Source organism: Lipophrys pholis (assembly GCF_963383615.2).
Source record: "Lipophrys pholis genome assembly, chromosome: 4".
Lineage (NCBI taxonomy): Eukaryota > Metazoa > Chordata > Actinopteri > Blenniiformes > Blenniidae > Lipophrys > Lipophrys pholis.
In genome coordinates this window covers 29,376,647-29,402,851 of record NC_137637.1, presented here as the reverse complement: position 1 = coordinate 29,402,851, position 26,205 = coordinate 29,376,647, and the positions used below count along the sequence as shown (strand labels likewise).

The 26,205-nt window shown below is 41.2% G+C and overlaps 3 protein-coding genes across 7 annotated transcripts; all 3 read right to left on the bottom strand.

Annotated features, from left to right (window-relative positions):
* Positions 1 to 168: 168 nt before the first annotated feature.
* LOC308108156 (specifically androgen-regulated gene protein) lies at positions 169 to 5,901 on the bottom strand. The gene is made up of 4 exons (XM_080460911.1): positions 5,845 to 5,901; positions 2,519 to 2,669; positions 2,106 to 2,301; positions 169 to 2,005 (listed from the first exon to the last, which is right to left on the bottom strand). The coding sequence occupies exons 2-4, from the start codon at positions 2,621 to 2,623 to the stop codon at positions 867 to 869; spliced, it is 1,440 nt and encodes a 479-aa protein (XP_080317037.1). The 5' UTR covers positions 2,624 to 2,669; positions 5,845 to 5,901; the 3' UTR covers positions 169 to 866.
* Positions 5,902 to 7,398: 1,497 nt separating this feature from the next.
* yod1 (YOD1 deubiquitinase) lies at positions 7,399 to 11,716 on the bottom strand. The gene is made up of 3 exons (XM_080460841.1): positions 11,656 to 11,716; positions 10,318 to 10,530; positions 7,399 to 10,019 (listed from the first exon to the last, which is right to left on the bottom strand). Exons 2-3 carry the CDS (start codon positions 10,523 to 10,525, stop codon positions 9,322 to 9,324), a joined length of 906 nt encoding a protein of 301 aa, XP_080316967.1. The 5' UTR covers positions 10,526 to 10,530; positions 11,656 to 11,716; the 3' UTR covers positions 7,399 to 9,321.
* A 704-nt stretch (positions 11,717 to 12,420) lies between these two features.
* Positions 12,421 to 25,775, bottom strand: pfkfb2b (6-phosphofructo-2-kinase/fructose-2,6-biphosphatase 2b). Of its 5 annotated transcripts, none has more exons than XM_080461304.1 (17): positions 25,556 to 25,760; positions 25,018 to 25,165; positions 24,214 to 24,339; positions 22,513 to 22,609; positions 21,020 to 21,086; positions 20,733 to 20,807; positions 19,810 to 19,866; positions 19,529 to 19,653; positions 18,329 to 18,536; positions 18,026 to 18,172; positions 16,844 to 16,948; positions 16,566 to 16,695; positions 16,401 to 16,463; positions 16,259 to 16,323; positions 14,888 to 15,055; positions 14,217 to 14,239; positions 12,421 to 13,652 (listed from the first exon to the last, which is right to left on the bottom strand). In XM_080461304.1, the coding sequence occupies exons 2-17, from the start codon at positions 25,091 to 25,093 to the stop codon at positions 13,583 to 13,585; spliced, it is 1,602 nt and encodes a 533-aa protein (XP_080317430.1). In that variant the 5' UTR covers positions 25,094 to 25,165; positions 25,556 to 25,760; the 3' UTR covers positions 12,421 to 13,582. The 5 variants fall into 5 exon arrangements, with proteins under 5 accessions (XP_080317430.1, XP_080317432.1, XP_080317434.1 ...); XM_080461308.1 differs by lacking the exon at positions 14,217 to 14,239 and adding an exon at positions 23,229 to 23,401 and having other exon boundaries at positions 12,457 to 13,652; positions 25,556 to 25,745; XM_080461306.1 differs by lacking the exon at positions 14,888 to 15,055 and having other exon boundaries at positions 12,450 to 13,652.
* Between the last annotated feature and the right edge of the window lie 430 nt (positions 25,776 to 26,205).

Here is a 26,205-nt window from a genome sequence, read left to right as displayed (position 1 = left end):
TTTAAGTCAGAAGCTCTGTGGGGACGCTGGAATTATTATAAAAAGTCAAACTAAAGTGACTTTAAGACACAAGGTGTCATTAATCAAAAATGTTGGCTTTAGATTCTGACTGTATTTCTATTTTTACAATTAAAAAAAATAATAATAAAAAAACAATATGCAAAAAATGACCCACACATATTTTTATTATTATTATTATTAGTGACATGTATGAAAAAAAGGAAAGCGTGTAGAAATACTACTTACACAATCTCATCTGGAGGTCTTAGACAATGAAGGCAATTACATGGACACACATTTAAGGCCATGTATACAGTATGAAAACAAAATGGAACAGGTTACTTATTTATCATTACAGATTGGAGGAAAACAAAAAAAGCTACTAAACAATGAAAAATGGCTTCATAATGATGAAAAGCTCGAATTTTGATCTTTGATCCAGCAAGTGCGTTCAATAATCTAACAGGCACATCTGTGAATTGTGAAACAAGCATAACGATACCGACTTGATTGGTGCTCACACCCGTGTGCACTCTAATTCACTATAGTGCTGTGCTTTGTTGGGCTTTGCCTACATTAAGTTCACTAAAGCAAACGCAGGAAGATGTGATTTTCAGCAGGTGCGCTGAGCTTAACCGGTTTTTAAAATGAGTGCGTATTTTTCATTTACTCTTGACGGTAATTGTGGAGACACACTTCTGAGCGTAAAGCTTTGCTAAAGTTATCATTAAATGGAGAGTGCTCGTGTCGTTCTTTAAAATCTTCCTCTTCTTCATCCTGGAGTTCCGCTTCGGTTTGCCAAAGTGCCATTGTACCAAAATTCCCGCTTTATACTTGTTGAGTCAAACGTCTGCCGTTCAGTGATTTCAGTCTTTGAGCAAACCGAGCTTTCTCAGAGCCTCTTTTCGATCAGCCCCCATCCCAGGCACCACCATCACCGTGTATCCCACCACGTTTGAGGGGTTTCGGGATGCAGGCTGGGACTTTGATGGCTCCGGGGCTCTGGGTGGGGAGGTATAGCTGGTTTTTGCCGGCTTTGCAGATGCAACAGGATTCTTTTCAGGGCAGTTATCCAAGGTGGCCGAACGCTCCATACCAGTTTTCCTCGACCCGGTGGGTTGTGTGGGATGTGATGAAGACACAGGCTGCTGGTCACGTCTGGAGTAGTGATGGAAACTGGCACTGCTCTGCAGCGGCCTGTTCTTCGGCTCTGTGGCCACTTGGGAGTAACAAAAGGACGGACTCCTGGATGTATTGCTATTGGGCGGACCTCTTGTGAATCTGTTGGGCATTGGGTCCAAAGAGGAGTGAGATTTGGGCTGAGGCAGGGGAGCTACGTCATCATTTTCGGGCTCTTCATCTGTCACGAGACCCAACTTGTGCAAAGCCTCAACTCTTACCACTGGGGGATCTTTCGCATGCTTGATACTGTTTGAGGAGTCTGTGGGCATGGATCCATTTTGCGCTTTCACTGGAACATTGGCGGGAATGATTTGGGGTTTTGGGAGCACAAATGGAGTGCTTGCCTTAGATTTGGGAGCCTCTGTGTGGGATTTGCCAGATCTTGGATTATTTTTAAGATTTGAAGCCACTGGTGTCGGAGCGGGCTTGCCCGAGTCAATAGTGTGATCAATAGTGGGACACAAAGGAGTTTTTTTTGCCGAAGCACTTTTCCGCAGATGAACAAGAGCCTCGTAAGACAGAGGTCCTCTCGGCAGAGGACCATCGCCTGTTCTACCTGAGTACTCCTGTGATTTTGATGGGGGGGGTACTGCAACCTCAACCTCTGTAGGTACTGGGGAGCTGGAACATTTCTGCTTGTCTTTGTGACCGGGTGTGCTGCTTTTAGACGTGACAGGAGGCAGAGAGAGGACTGTTTTAGGACCGGATATGGAACACGGAGCACTGTTTGCCGCAACAAAGGGCGTAGGAACCAGGTAGCTATAAATGAGCTTGGGTTCAACATTGTCCTTATTGATTTTCCGAGACGCACGTTCATCCAAACCTGAAAGACAAGCAAGCGCAACTGTCACTACAAACACAACGAATCTCCCTTCAAAGCTTCTAGTGGACTACTGTATCGCTAATTCCAGAGATTAACTCACCGTTCATCTTGGTTTTGCTCATCGAGGCTGACAGATCTGCCAGTTTGGAAGCAAGGCTGCCAGGAACAGGCAGTTGGTCAGGTTCGTCATTTGACAATCCACTATCTTCTTCGTTATCCAGAGAATCAATGGTCTCCTCCAAAAACATGAGGCAGGCCTTTTCTTCTGCAGACAGGTGGTCGAGACTGTCGTCACTCTGAAAAACACACGGGTAATAGTTTCCTCATGATGAAAAAGTCACAACAGGATATTCAAAAAAACATTTCACTAGACGCACAACATCCAAATTTTATAGTTCAGCTCGGAGTCGTCAACGTAGTTTAGTCTCGGCATTTCAAGTGGTTTCGTATCAGAAGCAGTAGCAGAACTGTACAGATCCAAAGATTAAAGCTGGTAAGTCTTTTATTACTTACACTGCCAGAATGAGCACTGACGACACTGTCGCAGCTCCCAGCGCTCTCCATGCCGTACATCGGCTCCAACCCAGTGCCGCCTGGCCAGGTATCACTTTGGGGCATTTTAGTAACCTACTTGTCCAAGGATAGTAGAAGAGACGATTTTTCCCTGTGAGATAATAGAAAAAATAGAGTCAAATTTATTTTGGCAAAATATTCATTTTAATGGCAAACGTACGAACTGATTTCCACAAAATCCAAAACGGTAACATTTGTAATGTAAAAACAAAAAATAGGACCTTATACATTTTTTTTTTTTCCCCCCAAAGCTTCATCTTCTGTCACCTTGAACCGACTATTTTAAAATATCCCGGTTTGGTCGCTGCCTAATTTGAGGCTCTTGAGTCCTGGTCAGGCCGAAAGAATCCAGTTGTTGTTGAAACGTTACAGTGTCTAGTAACAAGAGTCTGGGCTTCTTTTAAATAATTCAGCTGTAGTTTTATACATCCAGGCGTAATTCAAATACTGAAATGTTTACGTTCAAAAGTTCAAGTGTGGAATAAAGAATGTGAATCCTATTTAAAGAATCTAGGTCTGCCTATGAAGAGTGCAGATATGTGTTGACAAAAAAATAAAAAAATAATGGTGTGGATTTTCAAGGTTGAGTTTGTTTTAAGGAGTTCGGGTTTGGTTAAAAAAAAAAAAATAGTCCATATGTAAAATGTCCAGGCTTTAGTGTGTCGACTTATGTGAGTCTGGGACTTGTTTGGGAAGTCCAACTTTGTATGGAAAAGTTCAGCCCTGGTTTGAGAAATAGGTTTTTCCATTGCTTTCTGATTGGAGAGGATTTCAAAAGGGTTCAAAACAAACTAAAGCGCGACAAGAACCAAGATGAATATTAATCTCAGTTAGAATACAAAGGGAAGACGTTGACTTTTCACTTTAAATGTCTGAAACAGAATCTGTCACATTTTAGGGTTTTAGATAAACTTAGTTTCATCTCTGTAGGACAAGATGTCTTCAGGTTGTCTTCAGAAGACGACAGAAAAAACAAGTAACAATTACATGTTAGCAAATGAGTGGGACATTTGATTTTACACACCGTGTGACTAGTGATCGTTACCAAAGTGGTTCAAGCACCCTGAGTTCACATAGACAACATATACATTAAAGGTACATAAGGACAATCCAGGATTAAGTCAACAAAGAGATTACCTTTAATCTCTTTGTTGACCGTGACTTCTTTTAGATTAATCGTCCCATAGTGTAAAAATAAATTGCTGTTTTGTTTTGTGGGGCTGAATAGGACCTACAGTCGCCCTGAACTTACAAAACTGTATTAAAAAATAAGAAAAACTTACATAAGAGTGCAAAACTTCGGCCTTGATTCATCATGATCAGGTGCTTTTATTGTGGCAGTTTGTGTTTACAGGCTTGCCCCCAAAAATACAAAAAAGAGTTACTGCATAACAGTAGCATTTTACTGCACATACATTATTAATAATGGGCTTATAAGTTTTCCTTTTTCGTCCTATAGCTCGTCCAGACCGCTTTAAGGCGGAGCGGCTTAGAACGAGTTTTCAAACAAGAATATCCTTATTGTTGTGTCAGCAATACAAAAAAACTAATAGATAACCGGTGTTAAGCTACTAAATGTTTAACTGTATAATCAACTTAAACAGCTCATTGTTATAGATTGGTTACTCTTGACCAACGGTTTGCAGAACTGAACAAAAATCACCTGAAATGTCTGACAAGGCTCAAATCACTTTAGTTTGCCTTCAGAGGCCGACTTTGTCTTATAAAGGATGAATAATAGTTTCTCTGTTTTGTGGCTTTTAACACATTCATGTCTACATGGATCAGGATCCTATAACCTGCTGGCGTGTCGCACACGCACACAGCCTTTCTGATGACTGCAGTGCTTCGCCGGCACAGAAAGGCTCTCTCCCTTAGCTTCGTGTGCTTCTGACAGATATCGAACTAGTCTTCTTACTGCATGTGACTTAGATTACAGCACACATGGCCCTCCTAATCTCCCTTCCCCGGATCAGTTTCACAGGGAATGGAGGACTGCCGCAATGATCTCCCCAAAGTTACATGATATCCAGCTTGACCATGTTGGCTTACTCTTATTTGTTATTGCACAGAAAAAGCCCATTCTTTGTAAATGCCAGAGTTTTTTTTGTTGATAAAAATGAATTTGGATCAAAGCATATCTGTCAAGCTATATGAAGACTGAAGGAATAGTGGCTCAGCATGACAATTTTAAAGAGAAAAACTTTACTGCTTAAATACATTCAAGGTATGATAGTAATGTAGAAGAGAAGATTGTGATAGTACAAAGGGACCCCTGTGTGAAGTCTCAACACACGGGAGGCACTGGCTGGCAGGGAGGCCAGCGGAGGCACAAAAGCACTTCTGTTGAGTGTTAATGCTTTGCCATGTCCTTCCATATGTTGAAGCTGCCATGGTGACATCCACATATGTAATTGTACCCATCTGTCTTGCTGAATGCAGGTCAAGAGGTAATTCTGAGCGGTGGAAACTCTGCGAAACCAGTTATTGTGACTGATCGCTTCTGCTCTTTTAACAGGAGAAAACTTGGCCATTTAGCTCCGCTGACCATATCCAGAGCACAAGCCTTTTATACTTTAATGAGAATTTATGAAAACCTGGTATGTTACATCTGTCAAAACAGTAGCAACACCCATGGAAACCAGGACAGGATGAGCAAACACACTGTTCTATGAGGCAGAAGTTAAAGCAATAAATGCGACAGCCATGGAGCAGTGCTCAGGACAATAATATCTTAGTGTTTGCAGTTTGTTTTGATTGCAGTTGTAAAGAAATAAAAAAAAAAAAGGCAGTTGGAAAAGTTTATTATCTTCAATGCGATGATCACAAGGGATTATGTAACAGGGAGGGCCTTCAATGTTCTTCTTGAATTTCATTGTAGTACCTCAGGCACCAAGTACAATTGGCATCACATGATTATCTTGAAATTAAAATGCATCTGACTTACAGTCTGTCTATCAGTTTACATCCCCCCGGACAATAGCGAGTACACTGAGTGTCTAAAAATGGCATCTTGGTCAACAAGTCCATAAGATGCTGAAAACATTATGGTACTAAATATAAACATTTAAAACAAGTTGGGGGAACTTTTCTTTTTTTATGTAACTAGAAATGTTTGGCTTGCCATCATTTGCCAGTCATGATTGAGATGACCTTTGCAATAAATAATCGTAATATCAATAATAAGCCTAAAACGTATTTAAGTAGTCTAACATTTCCCAAAGCTCTAGTTTTCTATGAAATTGTGGCATTAATCAGGCACATACCTTCTCTGAAAAGGCGCGCGACGGTCACTCACTCCCTCCGCTGCTCCTCGAGAGACTGGCCTGAGACACCTGCACGGGGGACTTTGTGCTTTAGGCTTTCAGCCAATCAGAGAGCGGCATCCTGCCTCTGACGTGACCTGTTGTCCTCCCTGTTACAGAACCCGTAATCTGTTTCCATTACTTATAGTAATCCTTAATTCATAACTCATATTCTACAGTACAATGTGTGTGCGCGTATCTTTGTTGTGTACTTTCTGACTTTTTAAAAAAATTGAATTTTGTTTTGTTATGCAACATTTTTTCTTTTTGACGGGAAACTGGAAAAACAAACATTTTGCAAAAACAGCAAAAAAAAAAGTAGCAAAACTGGTGATCATAGAGGATATATATATATCTTTTTAAATGAACACAATGCAATTATTTGTTAAATATTTTAAAAGTGCATTTTAAGTTGTACAAGATCAAATGCATTGATTAAATTAATCACTCATTGGCCCATTGATAGAGGGGATGACACCTATGCGGTACCCACCATAATTAAAGAAGCCCAACCTTCGCTTGGAAGTTAAGGAAGATAACTTGTGACTGTAAATATGCTACTAATGGCCCTTGAGCAAGGCCCTTAACCAGGAGCGCATTTGAAAGGTGGTATAGGGATGTGCACAAAACAAACATGCAGCTTTGATCCAAGCAGGTTAAATAATTAATCATTATTTCAAATGTGTTTCATTCAGTCCTCTGTTTCTTTTTAAAAAAAATTTTTTTGATGCTATCAACCATCGAAAATCACTTCTTAATACATTATATGATTACAAGCTTGTTTTTGCATTATTTTTGAAGAGTTCCTACAAAGTGATGTTGGATATCAAAAACATTCTCACCAACAGAACCCAAGTTGAAATGGCCGACTCACATGAATACCATTGTTCCTGCCAATTACTTTGGTTCAAACTGAAATCCCACCATCAGATTAAAATAAACTTTTCCAACCTGTAGAGACGGTGGCACACTGAATGGATGCAGGTTTAGATTATGGTTATATCCATGGTTTTTCCGATTAGATTTAAATTTAAGTCATGACCAAAGCCCAATAGAGGGATATGTTACACAAATGGAAATAAGGTTTAATTCAAGTCTCATCGCTTATCTAATCATTGCTTGGTAAGGCAATAATAGCTGCACAGGAGCTCTTGGACATCTTCCCTGTAGTATGGAGCTGCTGCAGTTGGTCAAACAGCAAGCGCATAAATCTTAAATCCCATTAAGAGCCTGTAGATTGTCCTTTAAATAACATGCAGGAAGTGTAATCCCACCATGATCGTGCAGGATCAGTGCTATCCGGTCAATGAGGGTTCAATTCCTGAGGGAATCGGGACATAAATAGGAGTAACAGAAATGACTCATAACTAGCCTCATGTTGTTTTTTTTTTAATACTATTTTCCCTGTAGGTTCAAAATTACTTTTAACACGTCACCTTTTCAAACTCTGTAAAATTACAAAAACAGGAAACAAAAGTGAAAAACATTTGCACACAAAATGAGGCGGACACAACACGCTTGGCTATAACCTTTAATTGTGACACAACACTGAAGAAAATAAAAATAAAATCAAGTAAATCCAGTTATTTCTGTAGTGCTTTGTGAGCAACATTCATTGTTATTGTTAGTCATGAGAACTTGATAATGAAAAAAAATAAAAAATACAAACCCATTTCACCTTAATGTAAGCTTATTAATCCATAACACTATTAAAATCAAACAATATTACCAAATGTTAAAAAAAATGGGGTGGGGTGCAGAATAAATTCTTAGCGATTCACATTCAAAGATGTATTGAGAAAAAAAAAAAAATTCTTAAATTCTTTTTTTTCCCCCAACCACAACTAACGGTAAATCAAAAAGAAAGTTCCAGTCGCATCATTCACCTTCAAACTTAAAAGCTTTTGGCAACAAATGAGCAACCAGGATTCCCATTGCAGAGTTGTGAAATATAAATACTGGTTGTGCACAGCATGAGGCCACAATGAAACGGGAGCCGATCCCTCATTTGATAGGCCATGATCTGGTCATCATGGTAGTGACGCTCAACATAGACGGGAACGTGCGTCATCCTCGTAGGCAGTGTGCATCAGCAGACGATGAGAAGTGAGAACATGCTCCAGTTGTGCAAAATGTAGAGTGGAACGTAGTGGCAGTATTTGGACAACATGCACTACATTTTAAACCGAAATGCGCCTCCGTGTTGTAGTCAACCATTAAACTTAAAGCAACTATTAAAACAAAACAAAAAAAAAAAAAAGGAACTCGTGTACCTGAACGTTAAATTCACTTAGTGAGCCGAAGTGATGTTACACAGCATGCCTCAGTCACGCGTCACGTTTGTCGTCAGCCTCCGAGTGCTCATCGAAACTCTCAAGATAAAACATGTTTTTTTTTTAATAAAGATGAGTCTTTACAGCATCATGACATTTTAAAACTTGCACACTCAAATAAGGGAAAAAAAAAAAAAAAGGAAGCTTGAAAGCCTGTCGTATCCATGAAGGAAAAGTATGAGCTACAGAGTTTTGTTTTCAGCACCATTATGGTTTTGTTTTCAAACGGTTTGTCTCATTCAAAAACAAGCCCCACAGAGAAATGACATTAAAAACAAGAAGGTTCACACGCACCGTCACTCCAACTTGGACCACAGCTTGCAATATGTTCTGGTACTTCAAAAAAAAAAAAAAATGCATAAGCTCAGTCTCAATGGCCACCGCTCAATAAATGCAGATGAGATGAGATGTTAAGATGAATCCAGCATGAACACAGGCCATCTCTACTGAATAGTTCAGATATCTAAAGTTTAACTAAATCATCTCAGTATTGGAAGAATTTCTGACATTTGTCCGCAAGAGGAAAAAAAACAAAACAACAAACAAACATGCAAGCAAACAAAACAACCCCCAAAACAACAACAACAAAAAAGACAAAACATGCTACATGACAAACACGGTGAATAACAGTCAAACCTGGTGTGCTGCGTTTAAGACAACAGTGAAAGGGATCACGTAACGGTGCAAATAATTCTTAGTGGTTGTTTGTTTATCAGTCCTGGGCGAGGAGAGGCAAGTCGGTGCGAACCATCAGGATTACCTCGAGCCACGCCAGATCAAAACAAATCCTAAGAATTGTTTGCATATTCTTTTTGATCCGGTAATAACAGATTTCAAACCATCCCTTGCAGACTGAACACGATGGTTTGATGACATCGGCGCACTGCAGTGGCGTTTCTGACAGCAGTTCAAAGTAATACTGAACAGGTTGAGAGGCTGAACACGGTGCCTGCAGATTCTCCAGACACGTCGCCGGATAATGTGAGGTAGAGGATCACACAAGCAGACAGACCGACAAGAGCCAGGCGTAGGGAACGAGGTGGCGGGGGTTGTTTTTGTGACCGTGGGGGGGGGTGGGGGGGCAGACACACAGACAAGACAACTTTCACACTTCACCGAAATTGGTGTGGCCCGTCTCCTTGGCATGCTCGCGTGCCTCCTTTTGTCCCACCAGGCCCGTCTGGCACACCATGCAGCGCAACGCGAAGCGGTTAACGTCCGTGAACTGCCGCTTGCGGCGAGCTTCGTCCGCCAGCTCCAGAGCCTCGGCCAGGATCACGTCATCCGTGGTGGAGAAGATAGTCTGCGGCGGGGCGTCGGAGCCGGGGATCTCTTTCTGCAACGGATCGTAGTGGATGCCGTCGTAGATGAGCAACACGCGTTTGTGGTAGCCGGCATCCTCCCCGAATCGATCTACCCGGACTGTCTGAGTGTCCACCACGCAGATCTCGCACTGGTAAAACTTGGACAGGATGGACACCTCGATGGCCCCTCCCCAGGTGTCGTCACGCCTGATCCAGGCGCAGTACTCCTCGTTGGTTTTTCCCAGCACTGCCTCGGAGTAAGCTGCAGGGTCACTGGACACGATCTGGGCAATGAGGCCTCGCATCTCCGGGGCGCAAGCGGGGTCATACACCCCGCCTTCCACCACATAGTAAACACTGGTAAAGAGGCAGGAGTTGTCGGCCGGCACCACCCGGCGTGCCAGCACAGGCGAGGCTTCGAGGCGCGGCGCTTTAGTCACGACGGGATGTTCCTGAGGCTTTGGCTTGTTTTTCTCCTCTTCAACGATGAGCGTGTCTCCTGCAGGGGATGAGACAGCAATGGCACGACAGCGTCATTGCCGACAGTTTGTACAGACAAGGAGAAAAGACCGTCCTCTCTGCAGACAGCCAACCGTTCAAATAAATGACTGTAAAAACTCAACGTGAAACGTCTCGAAATCTCGTGTTGTGTATTTGCGTTTCAAGACAATAAAATGTGCCAATCTTAGTATGAGCTAATTAAAGAATGAAAAACAATCCACGACTTTGAGCCACGAAACACAGAGCAGTTATACGGTGAATCGGGGAACTTTAATATGAAATCTATGACAGCAGACCTGATTTGATGGGGTAATCCTTGAGGTGGGCGTCTCCATTTCGAAGATCAAGGCTGGAAGGTGGGTAGCCGACCATAATTTTCTGCACGTCGCATGGTATACCGGTCAGCTCTTCCACCTTCCTCTTCAACTCCTGCACACAGGACTGATGAGTCAAGCCCTGCATGATGTGGCTCCCATTTTTGGTCTTACAGCGTAGCCGCAACATCCTGCCTGCAAGAACAAGGGGAACAAAACAGACACATCATTATTTTAATAATTGTCTGATAAGTTGGGTTTTTTTGTCAGTGAAACCACCTGAAAACTGAGTGTTTTTTTTTGCGTAACACATTAAACTAATGTCGCTGTTGTGCCTTTTTCGACAAGGCATGCATGTTAAAAGTGATTGTTATGTTGACAAAACACGAAATAATATAAACTACGTATAATGATCATTTCAATTCCCTTGTGATCCGACTCATTTTGGAGGAAACCTATTGGGTTCTAGACCTGATAGACGAGTTGTGGTTACTGAATCAACAGCTTTCTGAAGTTGCCCATGACTTCCTTCAGTTTGAATTGTTTGAAAAAGTTGTTGACAGACTTTGTGGATTAACAGACATCAGCTGACAGTGGAGAAACACCAGCAGTGAGGAATATACCAATAAACTATAGGTTTAAGGACTTTCCAACTTAAATAAAACATATGGACATGAAAGTTTTAGAAAACGTGTAAAAAAATAAATAAATCCAAACTACTTCCTCTAAAAACGTGAATTTGTGTGTTGTTTTTTTTCTTCTTGTGGTTAACATGGTGGGCTGAATTTGTATGCATGCAGCAGCAGTGTGGTTCAGAGATCCCACCAGGGACAATTAGATCACAATCGCTCCATCTGAACACAACAATCAAAGCGCTGATGAAGAACAACAGTGGCGTTAAAAACACATGACAGCGACGTTGCTTTTGTTTTGCTTTCTTTGTTCTGCTCGTGATCGACTTCACAGGGACACACAGACAGCAGGCTAACCGGCGAACGGAAACTCAACGAAAAGCCAGCAAAATAAAATAAAAAAAAATAAAAAATGTACTCAGAACTCTTTATAACGCAGTGAAAACTTTAAAGATCTCTGGAGCTGAAAATGTGAGAAAGAAACTAACAGGACCGCTGTCAAAGAGAATGCAGATTGCAGCTATCGAGTATCATCCGCTAACGTTAGCAATGCTATCCTGCCGGCTAACTGGCCGCAAACTGGACAGTTTCCTTGAACCGTTTCACTTTTATCAAAGAATAAAACTAGTCTGCCAACAAGGCCGTGGACATAATGAGGCTCGTTATGTATAAAGCTGTGTTTTCTTACCTGTCGTTGACTGCAGCGGTGCCTGCCTTAAACAATAAACGTCCAGTGAGCACGTCACCGTGCGTCCTCCTGACGTCACCGCGCAGCGCGGCCACGCGCGTACCCGTCAGTCTTGTAGTGGAGAGCGGTTTGTGCGAAAATGTTAAAAGTGTTCACTTTTCGTCGTTTACTTTTGATAAATGTTGGCTTTTCTCCAGAAGCGTCAAACAAAAGGATGAATACTTCAAAATGTCTTCTTCACAGAGACCCAGAGCATTTATTTCCTGTAAAAACCCATAACATGTAGGCGAAATTCAATTAAGCATACAAGCACAACAAACTAAAGCAGTGAAATTGGCTTCTTTTGAGTGTTAAAAATAAAATAACATAAAAGTTTATTTTGTATTGGAGACCAAAGTAAATAAGACCGATTCTTGCCTCACTTTTAACCTTGGTCACATAAAACCTACCAGAGCAAAACATTAGATTGTGTTACATTAGTGGTCCACATTTTCACCAACAGGACCAAACTTGTAGGCTTTCTTTTATTTATAAAATCAATGTTTAAACCACTATGGGAACAGAAAAGAATCCTGTTATTTCATTATGTGGCTAAAATATTATCCATTATTATAAAATATTTCTCACTTTATTTGCTCACAGATGACATAAAGAAATATGGGTTGAACTTTAACTTCAGTTTTGTTGAAGTAACTTGCAAATCAGTCAACACGTCTTTATGTGTATATGCAAAATGTCATGTTTTAGTTGAATGAAACTCAATATACCTCAAACAATAAGTATGACTTCAATTTCACATAGTACAACTTAAACAGCACACTTTTTAATCTACATTAAAAGTCACAGGGTAATATTCATCACGCAGAAAGCCCACTTAACCAAACAGAACAGGCCAAAAGTCTCGTCCCTTCAAAATTCACTTTTATTGTCTGCTTAAAAGGCACAGTGGGCTGCTTTGAGCAGGGCAATAACTCATCAACATTTGCAACTGGACTTGACTTAAACCACTCTATATTTTTAAATTAAACAAAAAGATAGTGTGCGTTAAGGGAGAAAAATAGCATGATGCCATTCATACATGCTGTTGTAACATGATCACAAACGCCAAGAAACAGATAACACATTAGATGGCTTGTTTTGTTAAACAAAGTCCCTTTACTGAATACAGAAGTAAGAAGAACAAGAGATATATGGAGTATTATAATACCATAAGTTTGCAAACTTGCTTTCCTGGAGTATAGTATGTCCGGTAACGCATAACAGATTTTTTTTAACAACACATTCAAAATATAATACTTCTAATATCTATGGAAAAAAATCTTAATAAGGTACTTCGACTGTCCGGCACCTGACAAACACATTTTTCTTAAATTAAGACTTAAACAGAGGATGATTTAGTAACACACCTGACAAGAATCATAACTACTGATTGTTCAAACAGTGTAGATGTGTTGGCATTACAAAAATATTTCTGTAGCATCCACTTCATAATACCTCCTCTTTGTAATCACGAAACCAGATTTTTTTCGATCACAACTCGAAGCTTTACATTCAGTGGAACTGTTCTACACATAAATACAGTATATCATACATTTACAGGTCAGTAAGGCATTGAATTGTGAGATGATGAGGATCCGTTGCCACACTGGTAATATGTTTGGTTCTGTTGGGTTGGTTGCTTTATTTTGGTGGACATGCATAATGTGTTTATGCCACTAATAAAAAGGCTTCTAGTTCAAAGCATGCAGAGGACGGACAAAAAGCCTGAGACGGATAAAAACATCGTCACCTCGTGCTTAAATGGCCTTATACTGAAAAGAGAGGCTAAAATAACCCACGTGTATTTATGTATTTTGAATCATCGACGGCACCCGAACAACGTCCACACTTCAACATGAGCAAAGGCTTCGAGTCGATTCCATCTCCTTCACTCAGAAGCGGACACAGCCACTAGTTTCTTCTGGGCTGTCAAAGTCATCTCCTTCGCACAGGGATTCCTTCGATGGGAGGAACAAAAAAAAAAAAAAAAAAAAAAGTCACTTATGTTCGCCAATTAATTTCTTACAGGAGCAAACCCTGTGTGAGGAAGCTAATAGCTTCCCAGGCAGCCCAGGAGCTTTAGGTTTAAATTTGAAAATTAGGCCATTATGTGCTATATTAATGTGTTCTCAGTAAGTAATTCATTAATAATCTCATTATCCCCTTCCGTGTATTTCCCTCTATTATAATGCTGTACATTAATCACTGTTTCACAGGATATATTTTGGTGTATTAAGAACTGTTATCAAAGCACTTTATTGAAGCCGTTGACATTATAGACACGGTGTATAATGAGATCTTAAAATAATTCAAAATGATGAGACTTCTGTCGATAAGGCTGCTGAGACGAACCAAAGCTGAGTACAACGTTCTCAGTGCAAAATGTCTGATCTGTCAGAGAAACAGAAAATAAATACATTGCTATGGAAACATATAACAACATGAGTTAAAGTGGCATGAGTGGAATAATGGGGAAGAAAATGAATGTTTGGGGAAATGTACTCCACCGCCAGAATACTTACAGACAACCGCTTCCTATCCGAGTCTGTAAGACAGATGTGGAGAGAAAGAGACATATAGAGATATGGAGAAAGGCTGAAGCACTGCACTCACAAGGCAATGCCAACAAATATACATTTATTAAATGAATATGCACCTTAAAGTTTAAAGACTTTCTCTCCATCTGAAATTTCTTTCATTTTTCAGTGTATAAAATCAGATTATTTTTGTTTTGTTGAGCCAGGATGAGGTTTTGATTCATTTGAACTCAACAGCTATATAATAGATGAGAGTAGACTGATGCATATATGTCTATGATTGGTTGTAACAAAGTAGTTTAGGGGGTGTCGCTGATGTTTGTGTGTCTTCTATTATCCAGTAAAGGTTGACTCCATGTGGAACTTTTCTTCAGCAAACACTTGGCATGCTGGTCTGCATATTCAAGCTGGAAACAGCCCGGAGATGAGGCAGAGATCATGCAAGACAAACATCTGATAGGAGAAAAACTACGTTAACACATGCCCTGATAGAGGAGGACAGATGGATAGGTGGATTTCATGTACATCAGTTGAAACACGGGGATCCATAGACCAGGTAAGGGAATGTCAAACAGGGTTACGACTGTGGTGGGAGACGATCGAGAACAGCTGATGGTGAGAAATCTCGAGGGGGAGCCTGCGACTGTGTCACTAACTTGGCTTTGCAGTCCCTCTGGCATCAGAGCCACCGGGGTGGGGGCGAGTGGGAGCCAGGGCTGGTTGCCTGCGCTGTAGAGCCTGGGCCGCTTGACCTGGTCGTGACTCGACAGAGGGGTGTAACTATTCCGCCGATGTAAGGGGACTGAGTCCTTCGGGAATTTACCCTGGCAGAAGATGAAATACCGCAGCCGTTAAAGGAAGAGACCTGGCAACGTATAACAGTGTGGGACACCTGACGAGACACAGCAGCACGCCCAAACTCAGCAACACTTGAGACAGTTGAACCAGATTTTCCAGCGAGTGAAACCCTTTTTCCTCCACACAATGGATACCATCAGTGAACAGGAGCAGCACCACCCTGGTTGCCCTCAGAGGACCAAAATGCATTACAGTCAAGACATAGAAATGTTGTTAATTGAAAGAAATGTCAGAAATCAACTCAAATGCACAAGACACCGATCAGCCATTACATCATTACCACATGCATCAAACTGCGATGTACTGTGCTTTTAACACTTTTCTATCAAAACCAGCAGTTATGCAGTAAGTTGAGCGATCGCAGCATCTCGGTTGGACTGGACGACATCGGTCAACCATTCCTTCACACGAGCCTTGGCTGATCCTGATTCACTGCTTCTCCTCCCTTGGACCATTTTTTCAAAGATACTGACCTCTACAGACTGGGGACACCGCACAGGTAGTTAAATTTTAGAGGTGCCCTGTCCAGGTCTTCTAGCTGGAACTGTTTCTATTTGACCCAGTTAAACTCACTGACTTCCCTACGCTCAATTATTCTCTTTCTGACATCAACTATGAGGATGAAAAGTTGATTTGCTACCAAATATATGACATCAACCAACAAGTGTCATGAAGGAGACATTATTTTTGTTGTTGACTTCACCTGCAAGTGGTCATAATGTTATGGCTGATTGGTGTATCCTTAAGATATTTGTTTAAGTCACGATGCAACCAGAGAGAAGGGAATGACCAGATCAGCCAAGCGAAATCGCATGCTCAGCCACAGCTTCAACTGAGGTAGGTTTCAAAATCAACGATTAACAGCTCCAGCCAGGCCAAATTTAAAGATATAAAAAAAAGAGCATAGCAAAAGATGCATGTAAGGAAAGGAATCAAGGAAGCAAAGCCTTGCATTAAGGGAATATGTGCAATTTGATTGTAACTGCATTAAACTAAGAGACACAACAAACAGCAGCCTCGTTACATTACCGACCCAATACTGAAATTTGGTGATTAATGAGCTGTGGTTGGACAACAAGCACATTTTACACTCATATTTATCGCCTAATTTAAAAAGTGCGCTATAGTTCAACAACGTCACGGCTTCAGCTCTGTTCAGAGCGACTTACAAGAGGCCGGTCTCGATGTGTGTTTACCGCCTCCACATTAAGGTAAAACATCTCCACTTTACAACCTAGAAAGAAAGAAGATGAATTAACTTTAAAAGTTCCTTTTTTTCCCCGCCCGAATGTTTCTCATGCGAATGCTCACCGTATGCAACCGGAGTGAGCTTGAGAATTGTGTGGAGCGGACATTTCATGTAGGGAAGATCATCTGTGGAACGGAGGAAGGAGCACACAATGACATCACTGTGAATGAGTGAAGGTGATTTTACATTGTAAGGCGCTTTGAGGACCGCTTCTGACTAATTCTAACCTGCACCCTTGTCGAGAAAATACGCAAGGAGGCATCTCATCACAGCCTGGTGGCAGACGACCAGCACGTTGCCCTGCCTCTCCAACTCCATGATAACCGGCTCCAGACGCTGAACGAGATCCTGGTAGGACTAATGAAAAGAAAAAAAGAAAACGAAACTATTTCATTCTCAAATACAGTACATACAAGGGAATCATACATGACAAATGCTGGCAGTTTGAGAATGTGGCATGAGCTTGTAGCTAAACAACAAACTAGAGATAAGTGTGGGCGCTGACCTCTCCTCCTGGGTAGCGGTAGTGATACTTGTCCTGATCCCTCAAAGCAAACTCCTCTGGAAACGTCTCCTGGATCATCTCATACGTCATCTCTTCACACACACCCTGGAAAGGACGTACAAAACATTTATGTCTCATGTCATGACATGAGCACGAACTAACAGTAACGACAGGTGAAGCAGAGAAATGTTTTAAATCCTTCTGATTCATGTCTGAGAAAGCACAAAGACAGACTTGGTCACCTAGATAAATGACTATATAAAGAAACCAGTTCAAGAAGTCAGTCAGTTTGACAGGGAGGAAGACAAGAGAACCGGAAGGCAATCTTAGCGATTTTAAAAATGGGTCACAAAAGAAAGGAGCTACATTCTAAACCTTGAAGACTTCAGATCTCACACAACCTTCACCAGGGTAGAAATACTCAAATCTGAATGAATCACTAACAAATACTTTGCCTATCGAATTCACCAAGCGTTGGATTTTTCACCCGTTGTTAAGAAACAGTGAGCTGGGTTTACACCATCAAACCATTTTAGTTTTACCCGACTTAAATATCAAGTCTATTTACACCTTCATAAAAGATTTCTTGTTTCTTCTGTCTGGTTTTAGTCGAGAGCAAATAGTATATCATTTTCTCTAAATGTTTATGTGATGATTCGTTTTATGGTTGCCCTTGTTACGCAGGGGCATTTATTTGAAATATAGGTTGGACATGATTATTAGCAGAATTTCAATATATTTCAAACAATAAACTTGCAATTACATTCAAGTATATATTATTAACTTAACAAACATCTCAGGAATTGTTTGTAGTAATAACAATGTTTAGTATTAATGGCATCTCATATTTTCTGCATGAAAGTACAGCAAATTTTCTTTTTTACACAATTTATGTAAAACCAAAATGTTATAAAATATAGATTATCCATATATATATTTTTTAAACTTATCCTTTTGAACAAGACTCGTTTTTACAGAACATGTTTTTTTTAAAGACTTTTTGTATCAGAACCCCAAGAATATAACACCATAAAATTTGACACATCAATTTCTTTGGGTGCCTCTATATCAGTTTTCATTCAGAGATGGCGCGATGGGAAATTCCTTCTCATCTCACACAGACGGCGGCTCATGATTGACACAGCTTTGAGATGAGGGCTGTTGATGCGATAGGATACTGACAGCGTCGATCTCGTTGAGGATCTTCCACTGCTCGTAAGGCACGCCGAGCTCCTCCGCGGTCTGAATGGTCCTCCTCAGCTGGCTCGTCCACACCTTCAGGTCTGACAGCTTGTGCTCATCGATGAAGTGTCGCAGCGCGTGGGCAAACTGAGGGTGTGAGAGATTCATTAGATTCACAGTCAGACGAGCAACCGAGAGAATTTCATTGAAAAAAAAAAAAAAGGGTCACAAATCGGGTGTTTGTGATATCATACCACAGTACTTCTTCCACCTCATTATACTGGATAGTCTGGGAAATCATACCTGTTTCCCACGGGGGGAAAGTTCAGCGTCCCCTCCGATGCGCCCTTCAACGTTGTGGTTGCTCTCTCCATGCCGACACAGGTAGATGGAATGAGAGTGCACGTGGATGTTCATGAGGTAGTAGACAATCTTGCTTTGGATGTAGTCCTGCACCCGGTTCACCAGGAAACGCCGGCCCACATTTATCACCTTGATGAAGGAGAGGTCCCTGCAGGAGCCAGAAAAATCCTCCAATTAAAAGGTTGATTACTGTCACCACCTAGTGTTCCATTTTGGATTTGCAAGATCTAATTCTCTCCCTTTTTGTTCATACCTTAGGGACAATTTATTAGGGTCAGAGTCCAAGCAGAGCGAGACACTATTTGAATTTAAGGAAATATTATTGTTATTATCGTTATTATTTTTATTGTTATACTTTCTTCTACTACTGCACAAACTACTGCATTTTTGACTGCCTAAACATGCAAACCTTCGTGAACATTTGCACACACGTCAGCACCGTTTTATATTTTATGGCCATTGCGCATGTGTCTGGCTCCATAGCGCCCCCTACATTGTTTTCACATTCATAACATCTACGAGGAGCAACACAGTTAACATGTTTCACCTATGTACAAAAAATTTGGTAGACCTATGCAGCACGTTGAGCCGCACAAACGTGTCCCTGACACCGATACTCAAAACCCAACAGCCATTTTGCGTTGCGCGCGAAAGAGAACGCTAAAAGGTATTAAGTCCGAGAGACCCGAGATATAGCCGGCATATACAACAGGCCTTCCTGGTGAAAAGGATCAAATTTGATGAGTTTTGAGTAACATTTAAAGGGCGTGGCCACGGCGCTCCAGTGAATATCTGATAGTTCGCCATGAAACAGGAAATGACGTATAACTCTGCTCTACATGCTGTGATCTGCGTGAAACGTCACACGTGTCATTACAGTGCTGTCCTGAACAAATAAATATGCTAATGTTCATTCATAGTCGTAGGACCACCAATTAAAGAATTTATTGGACTTTCAAGTCAAATTTTTGGCCAAATTTCCATCCGTGTGCACCAAACCTCGGCGTGCACCACGTTCCAACGTGCGTGGTTGTGCGAGGACCCGTTCAACGCTGCTTTGCGGCTTTAATTAACTATTGATTATTATTAACTTCTATTTAATCAATATGAAAAAAGGTTTATGAATGAATGAATTCTTACTTATCATAGTCGTCAGGATCCAAAGGTTGGTAAGTGACCTTGTAGCACTCAATTCGTTTAAGGAAGTCACCCATTACTCTTTCTCTGTGTCTTTCGGGGTAGTCTGGACTGGACACCTTCACTTCCTATCACAGGCATATGACACATTCAAACAATGTGAGTGAAGTGCATAGCTCCAGCATGACACTCCAGATAGTCGGAGTATTAATAGATTAGAGGTTTGACCGGCCAAAAAGTTGGCAGTCAAACACCAAAGTCACAAAGGTGGCATAGGATCATACCAGAATATTGGCAGCAATGACTTCTGGGTCATCACACACCGACTCCACAAAGAAAACCTGTTGGGAAAAACGGAAACTCACTGGTTATTTACGCTGATTCATAATGAAACTGATAAAAATGAAGACGCTTTCTTGGTCACACGACCAAAATCAATGTTTTTCTGAAAATATATATATAGGAGATGAGTTTTCAAGGTCTTATATCCCGGACATAAACTACAGCTCTGCGAGGGGCGGTAACTCCTCCAGCTTTTGTAACTTGGCTGCAAAGAAACCAGTGTTTCAGAATTTACAACGTACAGAGGAAGCAACGAAAATAGCCTCTTTGAGTTAGCGAGCTTCAGAGGTGCCGGTAGGCAGAATCTAACATTTACAGACACAGCGTTTTTCTACCTCTTAAAAGTTAGAACTGCTGAAGTAAACTGGCTGCTTGCCGGGAGTAGTAGCTTCCTATGAAATAGACAGATATATGAGCGATCGTGGAAACTGGCAAAAAGCAAGAAAGCACAAGAAAGCATGCTTTTCCAACTATCAAAACAATTTCAGTTCTCCCGCAAATATATGAAGACTGTCACTGAATGTGTGGGGTTAAAAAACCTCCTAATTTAACATCTAAGAAGATCCATTTTCTGAATGCTTCTTGATCTGTAAGCATGTTCTCCCTGTGCATGCATGGGTTTCCAACCCATATGCACGCAGTTTACTTTTTCAGTATGTCGTAATGGCGACAATCCATTTTATCAAACTAAAACAAAGAGTGATGACTCCTAAGAATAAACAACCTTTTGGGAAATGTCTACTATGAACACAGTGTTTCTAATCAGGTAACAAACTATTTGTGGAAGTTGAAACTATTTTACTTGCGTACAATAGAATGAATTTTCTCCAAAAATATCACAAAAATACAGAGAAGACAGTTTCACCTTGAATGCATTCTCCTTCACAAAAGCTTGAATAAGGTCTCGTCGTTCCCTTGTCGTGTTTGTGGCATCAAAGACCTGATCAATGGGAAAAGACGAAAGACAATGGGCATACGTTTTGATTTTTAATGGCAATTGTGTCGGGAAAGTGGATCACAACTCTTCTACTACCAGATGCATTTCAGTTGTTGATATTATAGAACTGTTGGAGACGAGCCATCGTCAAGACACAAGCCAGCATTGGACGAAGATGTGCTTAAAAGAGGGTTAATAAAGAATAAATAGCTTACTGCAATCTGCCCTCCGTCCCCTGTTAGGTATGCCTTCACATCCTGCAGAGCGATTAGAGCACAGTGCCTGCGGGAGAGAGACCAGAACATGACGGCAATCCTCTATCGGAAGCTAAAGATTCACACTCACTCAGGTTTACCTGTCAATGTTAAGATTGTGACTTAAAGATATTGCAAATAGTGTGATTCTTAATGTTTTCTTTTTAAAGATTTCTATTTAAAAAATTAAAAATAAATAAAAGTACGAGAAGTACTGGTGATCTAAAGCGATGTGCATCTTTTATGGTGAAAGGGAAATCCATCTCTTTTGATTAAAATAACTTTCCTCAAATGTCTCTCATTTATTGGTGTATCCTCGTGGAAAGTGTCTAATCATGCGATAAAATAGCTGCTGTCAATTCAATATAATAAAGGTGCAACATATTTTAATTGTTTTGCACAAACCACTGACGAATGACACTTTTAAGTGTGTTTATTTTTTTTTTACAGAATGGATAATCCATAAATCCTAGTGTGCAGTGTTTTCGTTTGGACTAATCTATTGGAAGACAAGTGATATATATATATATTTTTTTTTTAGGTTGATTCAATCTGCTTTGAAGTGCACATGGGCAGGATTTACTCAAGAGCACGTTATTATTCTCGCAAAAAAAATAAATCCTTTGGGGAAATACATGTATTTTGTCTTGCTGAGAGTCACACGAGAACAAAGTAATCAGAGTAGTTCTCTCTTTTGCACTCCAAAAATTGTAAAACTATTTCCCCAAATCAGAGGCAGTTCACAAAGAGACGCTGTTGTTTTCTTCCCATGAAATCACTCACAGCCAATCTTCCATTTTCACGTAACTCAAAAAAAAGGAGGTGACTCTGTGACTTTTCTCAGTCGCATTTTCTCAACGTGGTCAGATTTTCCGGGTGAGCTGATCCATCCAGTAATAAAATAACACCGCTTCAGAGTTATTCACCATTACAGCTTGACCCGGGCTGTGTACCCACGCAGCTCCCCGGAGAGCCCGTGTCGGCTTCAGAGTGACAGCGGCAGCTTCTTTAATATCTAGGTCACAATTCAGCACTGGGACCCTGTCACGAGTCTGTCACATTTTCACGAGGGCTGCGTGCATCAAACCCACATGTCAATTACTACCAACCAGATAAAACCACAAAAGGAGATAAAGGCCCTTCATGGAAACGTGTCGGTGACACTTTGTGATGTGTGTGTTTATCAGTGTGAGGAGGTATTAAGTCTGGGCTGACCCAGACGGAGTTTTGACTGCCAAAAAAAAATAAAAAAATCCCCCCCAAAAAAACCAGCTTAGTCACTGATGCGGCAGTGGAAGCTGCAGAATACTAAGCAGACTTATGCCGGGGTGCTCAGACAGTCGACATGTTACAGTCCTCCCTACTGCCGGGCAGAGGATATATATATAAACGCCACCTTTTAAAGGCTAATCAGGTGCCCGTGGTCACTTCACGGTAAATAAAATGAGACTTACTTTCTTATTTTCATGGCTTCCTCATTGTCGTGACGGAAGAAGTCATAGGACTTATAAGACTTGACGGCCTCTCTGCGGTACACGCCCAAGTTAAACACTGAAAAAGAACAGACGACGTTAACACTGCTGTGCCGCCAGCTCTTATATATTCCAGTAAATATATAGAACCACATCTTGTAGAACTGTGAAATGAGCTGAAAACATGAGTAAGCAGAGTCCCGGTTCGGTTCATTTTGGTGTGCAAGTTTGCGTTGGAAAAGTTTGAGGGGGTTTGTGTGTAAAAGAATATGACTTTTTCCAACATCACTATAGGGTTTTGTGTTACTTGTGTCACCAAGTTGACTTCCACTGTCATTCAGTCCACAGATAAGTCTCGGAGAACCCGTTCCAATAGGGGAACGACTTCATCCCACATCTTTCTGTTTTACCTTGTTATGATTACACTGTGCAGTGTTGGAAAATCCCTGGTTGGATCGAGTTTTTCTCTGGGCCTGTTCTCTCCCACAGCCAGAAAAAAAAGCATGCATTTGAGATGTGATGGCATCTCTAGATTGCATTTTCTGACCATGTTGTGGATAAAGTGGTACAGAAGGATGGATGGATGGATGGATAAGCACGACACATTTACACTTTCTTTTGAGTCTGTATGCCGACTTTCTGTGACTACGTTACCCCCGACAGGCCAGATATAGAAGAAAGAAAGAAATCAAGCATACTGTATTGATCCCCTTGGGGAAATTAGGAGCAGTGGGCTGCCACGGTACGGCGCCCGCGGAGCTGGAGGGGGGTCATGGGCCTTTCCCCACAGTGGTAACCTGTCAGCAGTGGGATTCGAACCTGTGAAAGTCCGATCCCAAGGAAGTCCCCCTCTAGGTCACCACTGCCCACACTAGTGGGCACACATATAGTTCAACGTTTAACCATGCACATCGGGTACTCTGGGTTTCTCTCTCTCGAGTTATTCACAGCTGATTTCATATTGATGTTGAAGGTTATACTGTGGAATTTAGGCATTAATGTTTTCGTTTGATCACTACACAACATTGACTTTTTTTTTTTATTATGCTGCTATGCTGAGTAATATGGACCAACATAATGCACGGTATTCTCCTAGAAACCACTAACTTCTTAACTTCAAGTACATATTCATGCAAACATGTGGCCCGATGTGTTTTATAGTTTAAAAACAAGCAAATTAAATTAAAAACAGTCTATAAGGACAGAGGCACTTTTGCCATAAATGAAGTAGATGAAGGTCTTTTCATTATATAACCAACATTTTAGGGAAATAATAATAAATGAGAAAAAAAAATTAATGCACATGATCAGATCACTGAAAGGTTTTTTATTAAACAAGATAATCAAACTGGCTTTGATAAATCGATTGCATCTCTTTTAAAAAATTTTTTAATATTAAGCTTATATAAAGTACTGAAGTCAAACAAAGTGTCTCGCTTCAGCATTAAAGTTTAATACGGATTAATAATTATTCACAAGTCACCATATGCTGCACTTGTTCCTCTCGGATCATCTGCGTCCATCTCTGCCTTCTCTACCGTCAAACCTAAATATCTCCACGCCATCGCCGTTCGTATCAGGTCAAAGGTGAGAGGGCAGACCCTCTTCCTGACCCAAACTCCGTTTCTCACACGTCACGAGACGCATGTAACAAACAGAAATGCAATGCGGACGCGACCCCACCTTTGGTTGGCACTCCAATCCAGTTGAGGTAACGCGTGAGTTTCTTGGACATGTAAGTCTTCCCTCTCGCCGGCAGGCCGATCATCACAATCACTGTTGGGCAATTCGTCATATAGGAAGCCCAAGCTGCACGTGACAGACATGCACATCGACACACATCAAGCACAATCCGGTGCGAACAACGCCTGTCCATTTCTATGAAAGATAATGTGAAGATATGAAAATAACAAGCAGGAACACAATCTACATTTCAGCACGACTGATGCAAAACAAAAAAAAAGTGCATTTTGCAGCGATAATGAAAACTAGGCCATGTGTGTACTGGACAAAAATAAGTGTCTCGTCGGACGCCAATATTGTGAGTGGCCTGAGCCGAGTGATGTGATCTGAGGAAATTAGAGGAGGCGGCATCCTGAGAGAGAAAAAGCAATTTTCTTAAAAACCCTGGAAAGCAGAGAGGGTGTCACATGGAGTATTTTTACTTCACCGCAATCATAAGTTCGGATACGAGAATCACAATAGAAAACATTATTGCTTGAAGAAGGATTTAACAGCTCAGGTCGGTGGTTAAGGAGTAAGATAAAGGATATATATATAAGTGCATTGCAAAATTCAAGAGATGGAGGGGGCAATTTTCTTATGCGTGCGTGTGCTGAGAGGAGATGTAGCCGAGGCGTGAGAATCTATTTGTAACTTAATCAGGAACAAACAATCTTACATGGTGTTGTATTACACCTGTAGACTTTAGGGAGCACTCAGGCAGAGGAAATTAAAATTGTGGGGGACTTAGAGACGGCGACTTACAGCATTTCTTCTCATTCATCCTCAAGTCGGTTTTCTTGAACTCTGTGGAGTTTGCAGGGCTGCTGTTGCCTGACATGTTGAAATAAAGTTTCCCGTTTTTAACCGCAGCACTGTGTCTCCGGCCTCTCACAATAGGAGCATTGCAGGTCTGAAACAGAGAAAAGCAGACATATTGAACATGTCAGGGAATCAGTCTCACACCAAGAGGGATTTCGGTTATTTTCCACACAGGACTGTTTAAATGAATGATCAGGCGTTAGATTCTTTATGTCAGAGGTAACGTAGACTGCAGAAGCAGATGGGTTCAGGGTGAGGAGAAAAGGAGCTGCCACATCATCTGCTCACGGAGGGAAATAAAATAAATAAATAAATAAATAAAAGTCCTGGCTGGCAGCTCTGTATTCTCCAAACCACACATGGGCGAGGGAAGCAATAACGTGCCTCCTTCACCGGGGGTGAGTGAGTTCAACCCGGCATCGCATCACAACACACGACGGCTGTCTGACGGCGGAAGAAGTCCCGTGTTTTCATTCATTACCTGAATCTTGCAGGGGCCGAATACGATGCGGGGACGCCGCCGCGCGCGCGCTCGGCTCAACTCGGCTCGGTTCGCGAGTCTCCGCCGGATTTGCCGCACCGGGAGTCTGCGTCCTCCTGCTGCGGCCGGACGAGCCAGTCTGCTCGGCCTGTCCTTGTCGCTAAAGGTGCCTTTTCGGTCCTCGGCTGGTGTCTTTCCAAGCAAGAGGTGTGCCTCCACGTCAGTCCCTCCCCGTTTACCGTAAAATAGATAGTAGATCCACTTCAAGCATGTGCGCCACTGCACGAGGCAATAAAACCTGCAGAGGATTAGGGTGAAAAAAACAACAGTATTCCTCATTTCTGGACAGATCTACAAAATAGTATGGTCTCTCCCCTATGACTGTACTTTTTGGATTAATAAATTAAAAACAAAACTGTGGAAGAATGATTTGATATCTTCAATCTCTCAGATTGGTTGAAAATAAACATGTAAACTACAATCAATATTTGAACATTTTAACTTGTTGTGATGATGCCCTAGTTTTTTTTTATTTTGTAAATTTTTACTTTAATTTCTTTCTCTATACATTGACATAGCATTTTCTGTTCTGCCTTAAATTTGTAGGGTTTTCAAAGATAGTTAAGTTATATATATATATATATATATAT

Bases quoted from the DNA above. Each gene is read 5' to 3' on its own strand.
- LOC308108156 (XM_080460911.1), bottom strand. From the start codon at position 2,623: ATGCCCCAAAGTGATACCTGGCCAGGCGGCACTGGGTTGGAGCCGATG. The intron at 2,302-2,518 runs GTAAGTAATAAA...TGTGTTTTTCAG, and splicing joins TCAGTGCTCATTCTGGCAGT to AGTGACGACAGTCTCGACCA. The intron at 2,006-2,105 runs GTGAGTTAATCT...CTTGTCTTTCAG, and splicing joins GAGCAAAACCAAGATGAACG to GTTTGGATGAACGTGCGTCT.
- yod1 (XM_080460841.1), bottom strand. From the start codon at position 10,525: ATGTTGCGGCTACGCTGTAAGACCAAAAATGGGAGCCACATCATGCAG. The intron at 10,020-10,317 runs GTCTGCTGTCAT...CATCCCCTGCAG, and splicing joins GGATTACCCCATCAAATCAG to GAGACACGCTCATCGTTGAA.
- pfkfb2b (XM_080461304.1), bottom strand. From the start codon at position 25,093: ATGTCAGGCAACAGCAGCCCTGCAAACTCCACAGAGTTCAAGAAAACC. The intron at 16,464-16,565 runs GTTAGAATTAGT...TCCGTTCCACAG, and splicing joins TTTTCTCGACAAGGGTGCAG to ATGATCTTCCCTACATGAAA. The intron at 13,653-14,216 runs GTAAGTATTCTG...CTCCCATCGAAG, and splicing joins CGGATAGGAAGCGGTTGTCT to GAATCCCTGTGCGAAGGAGA.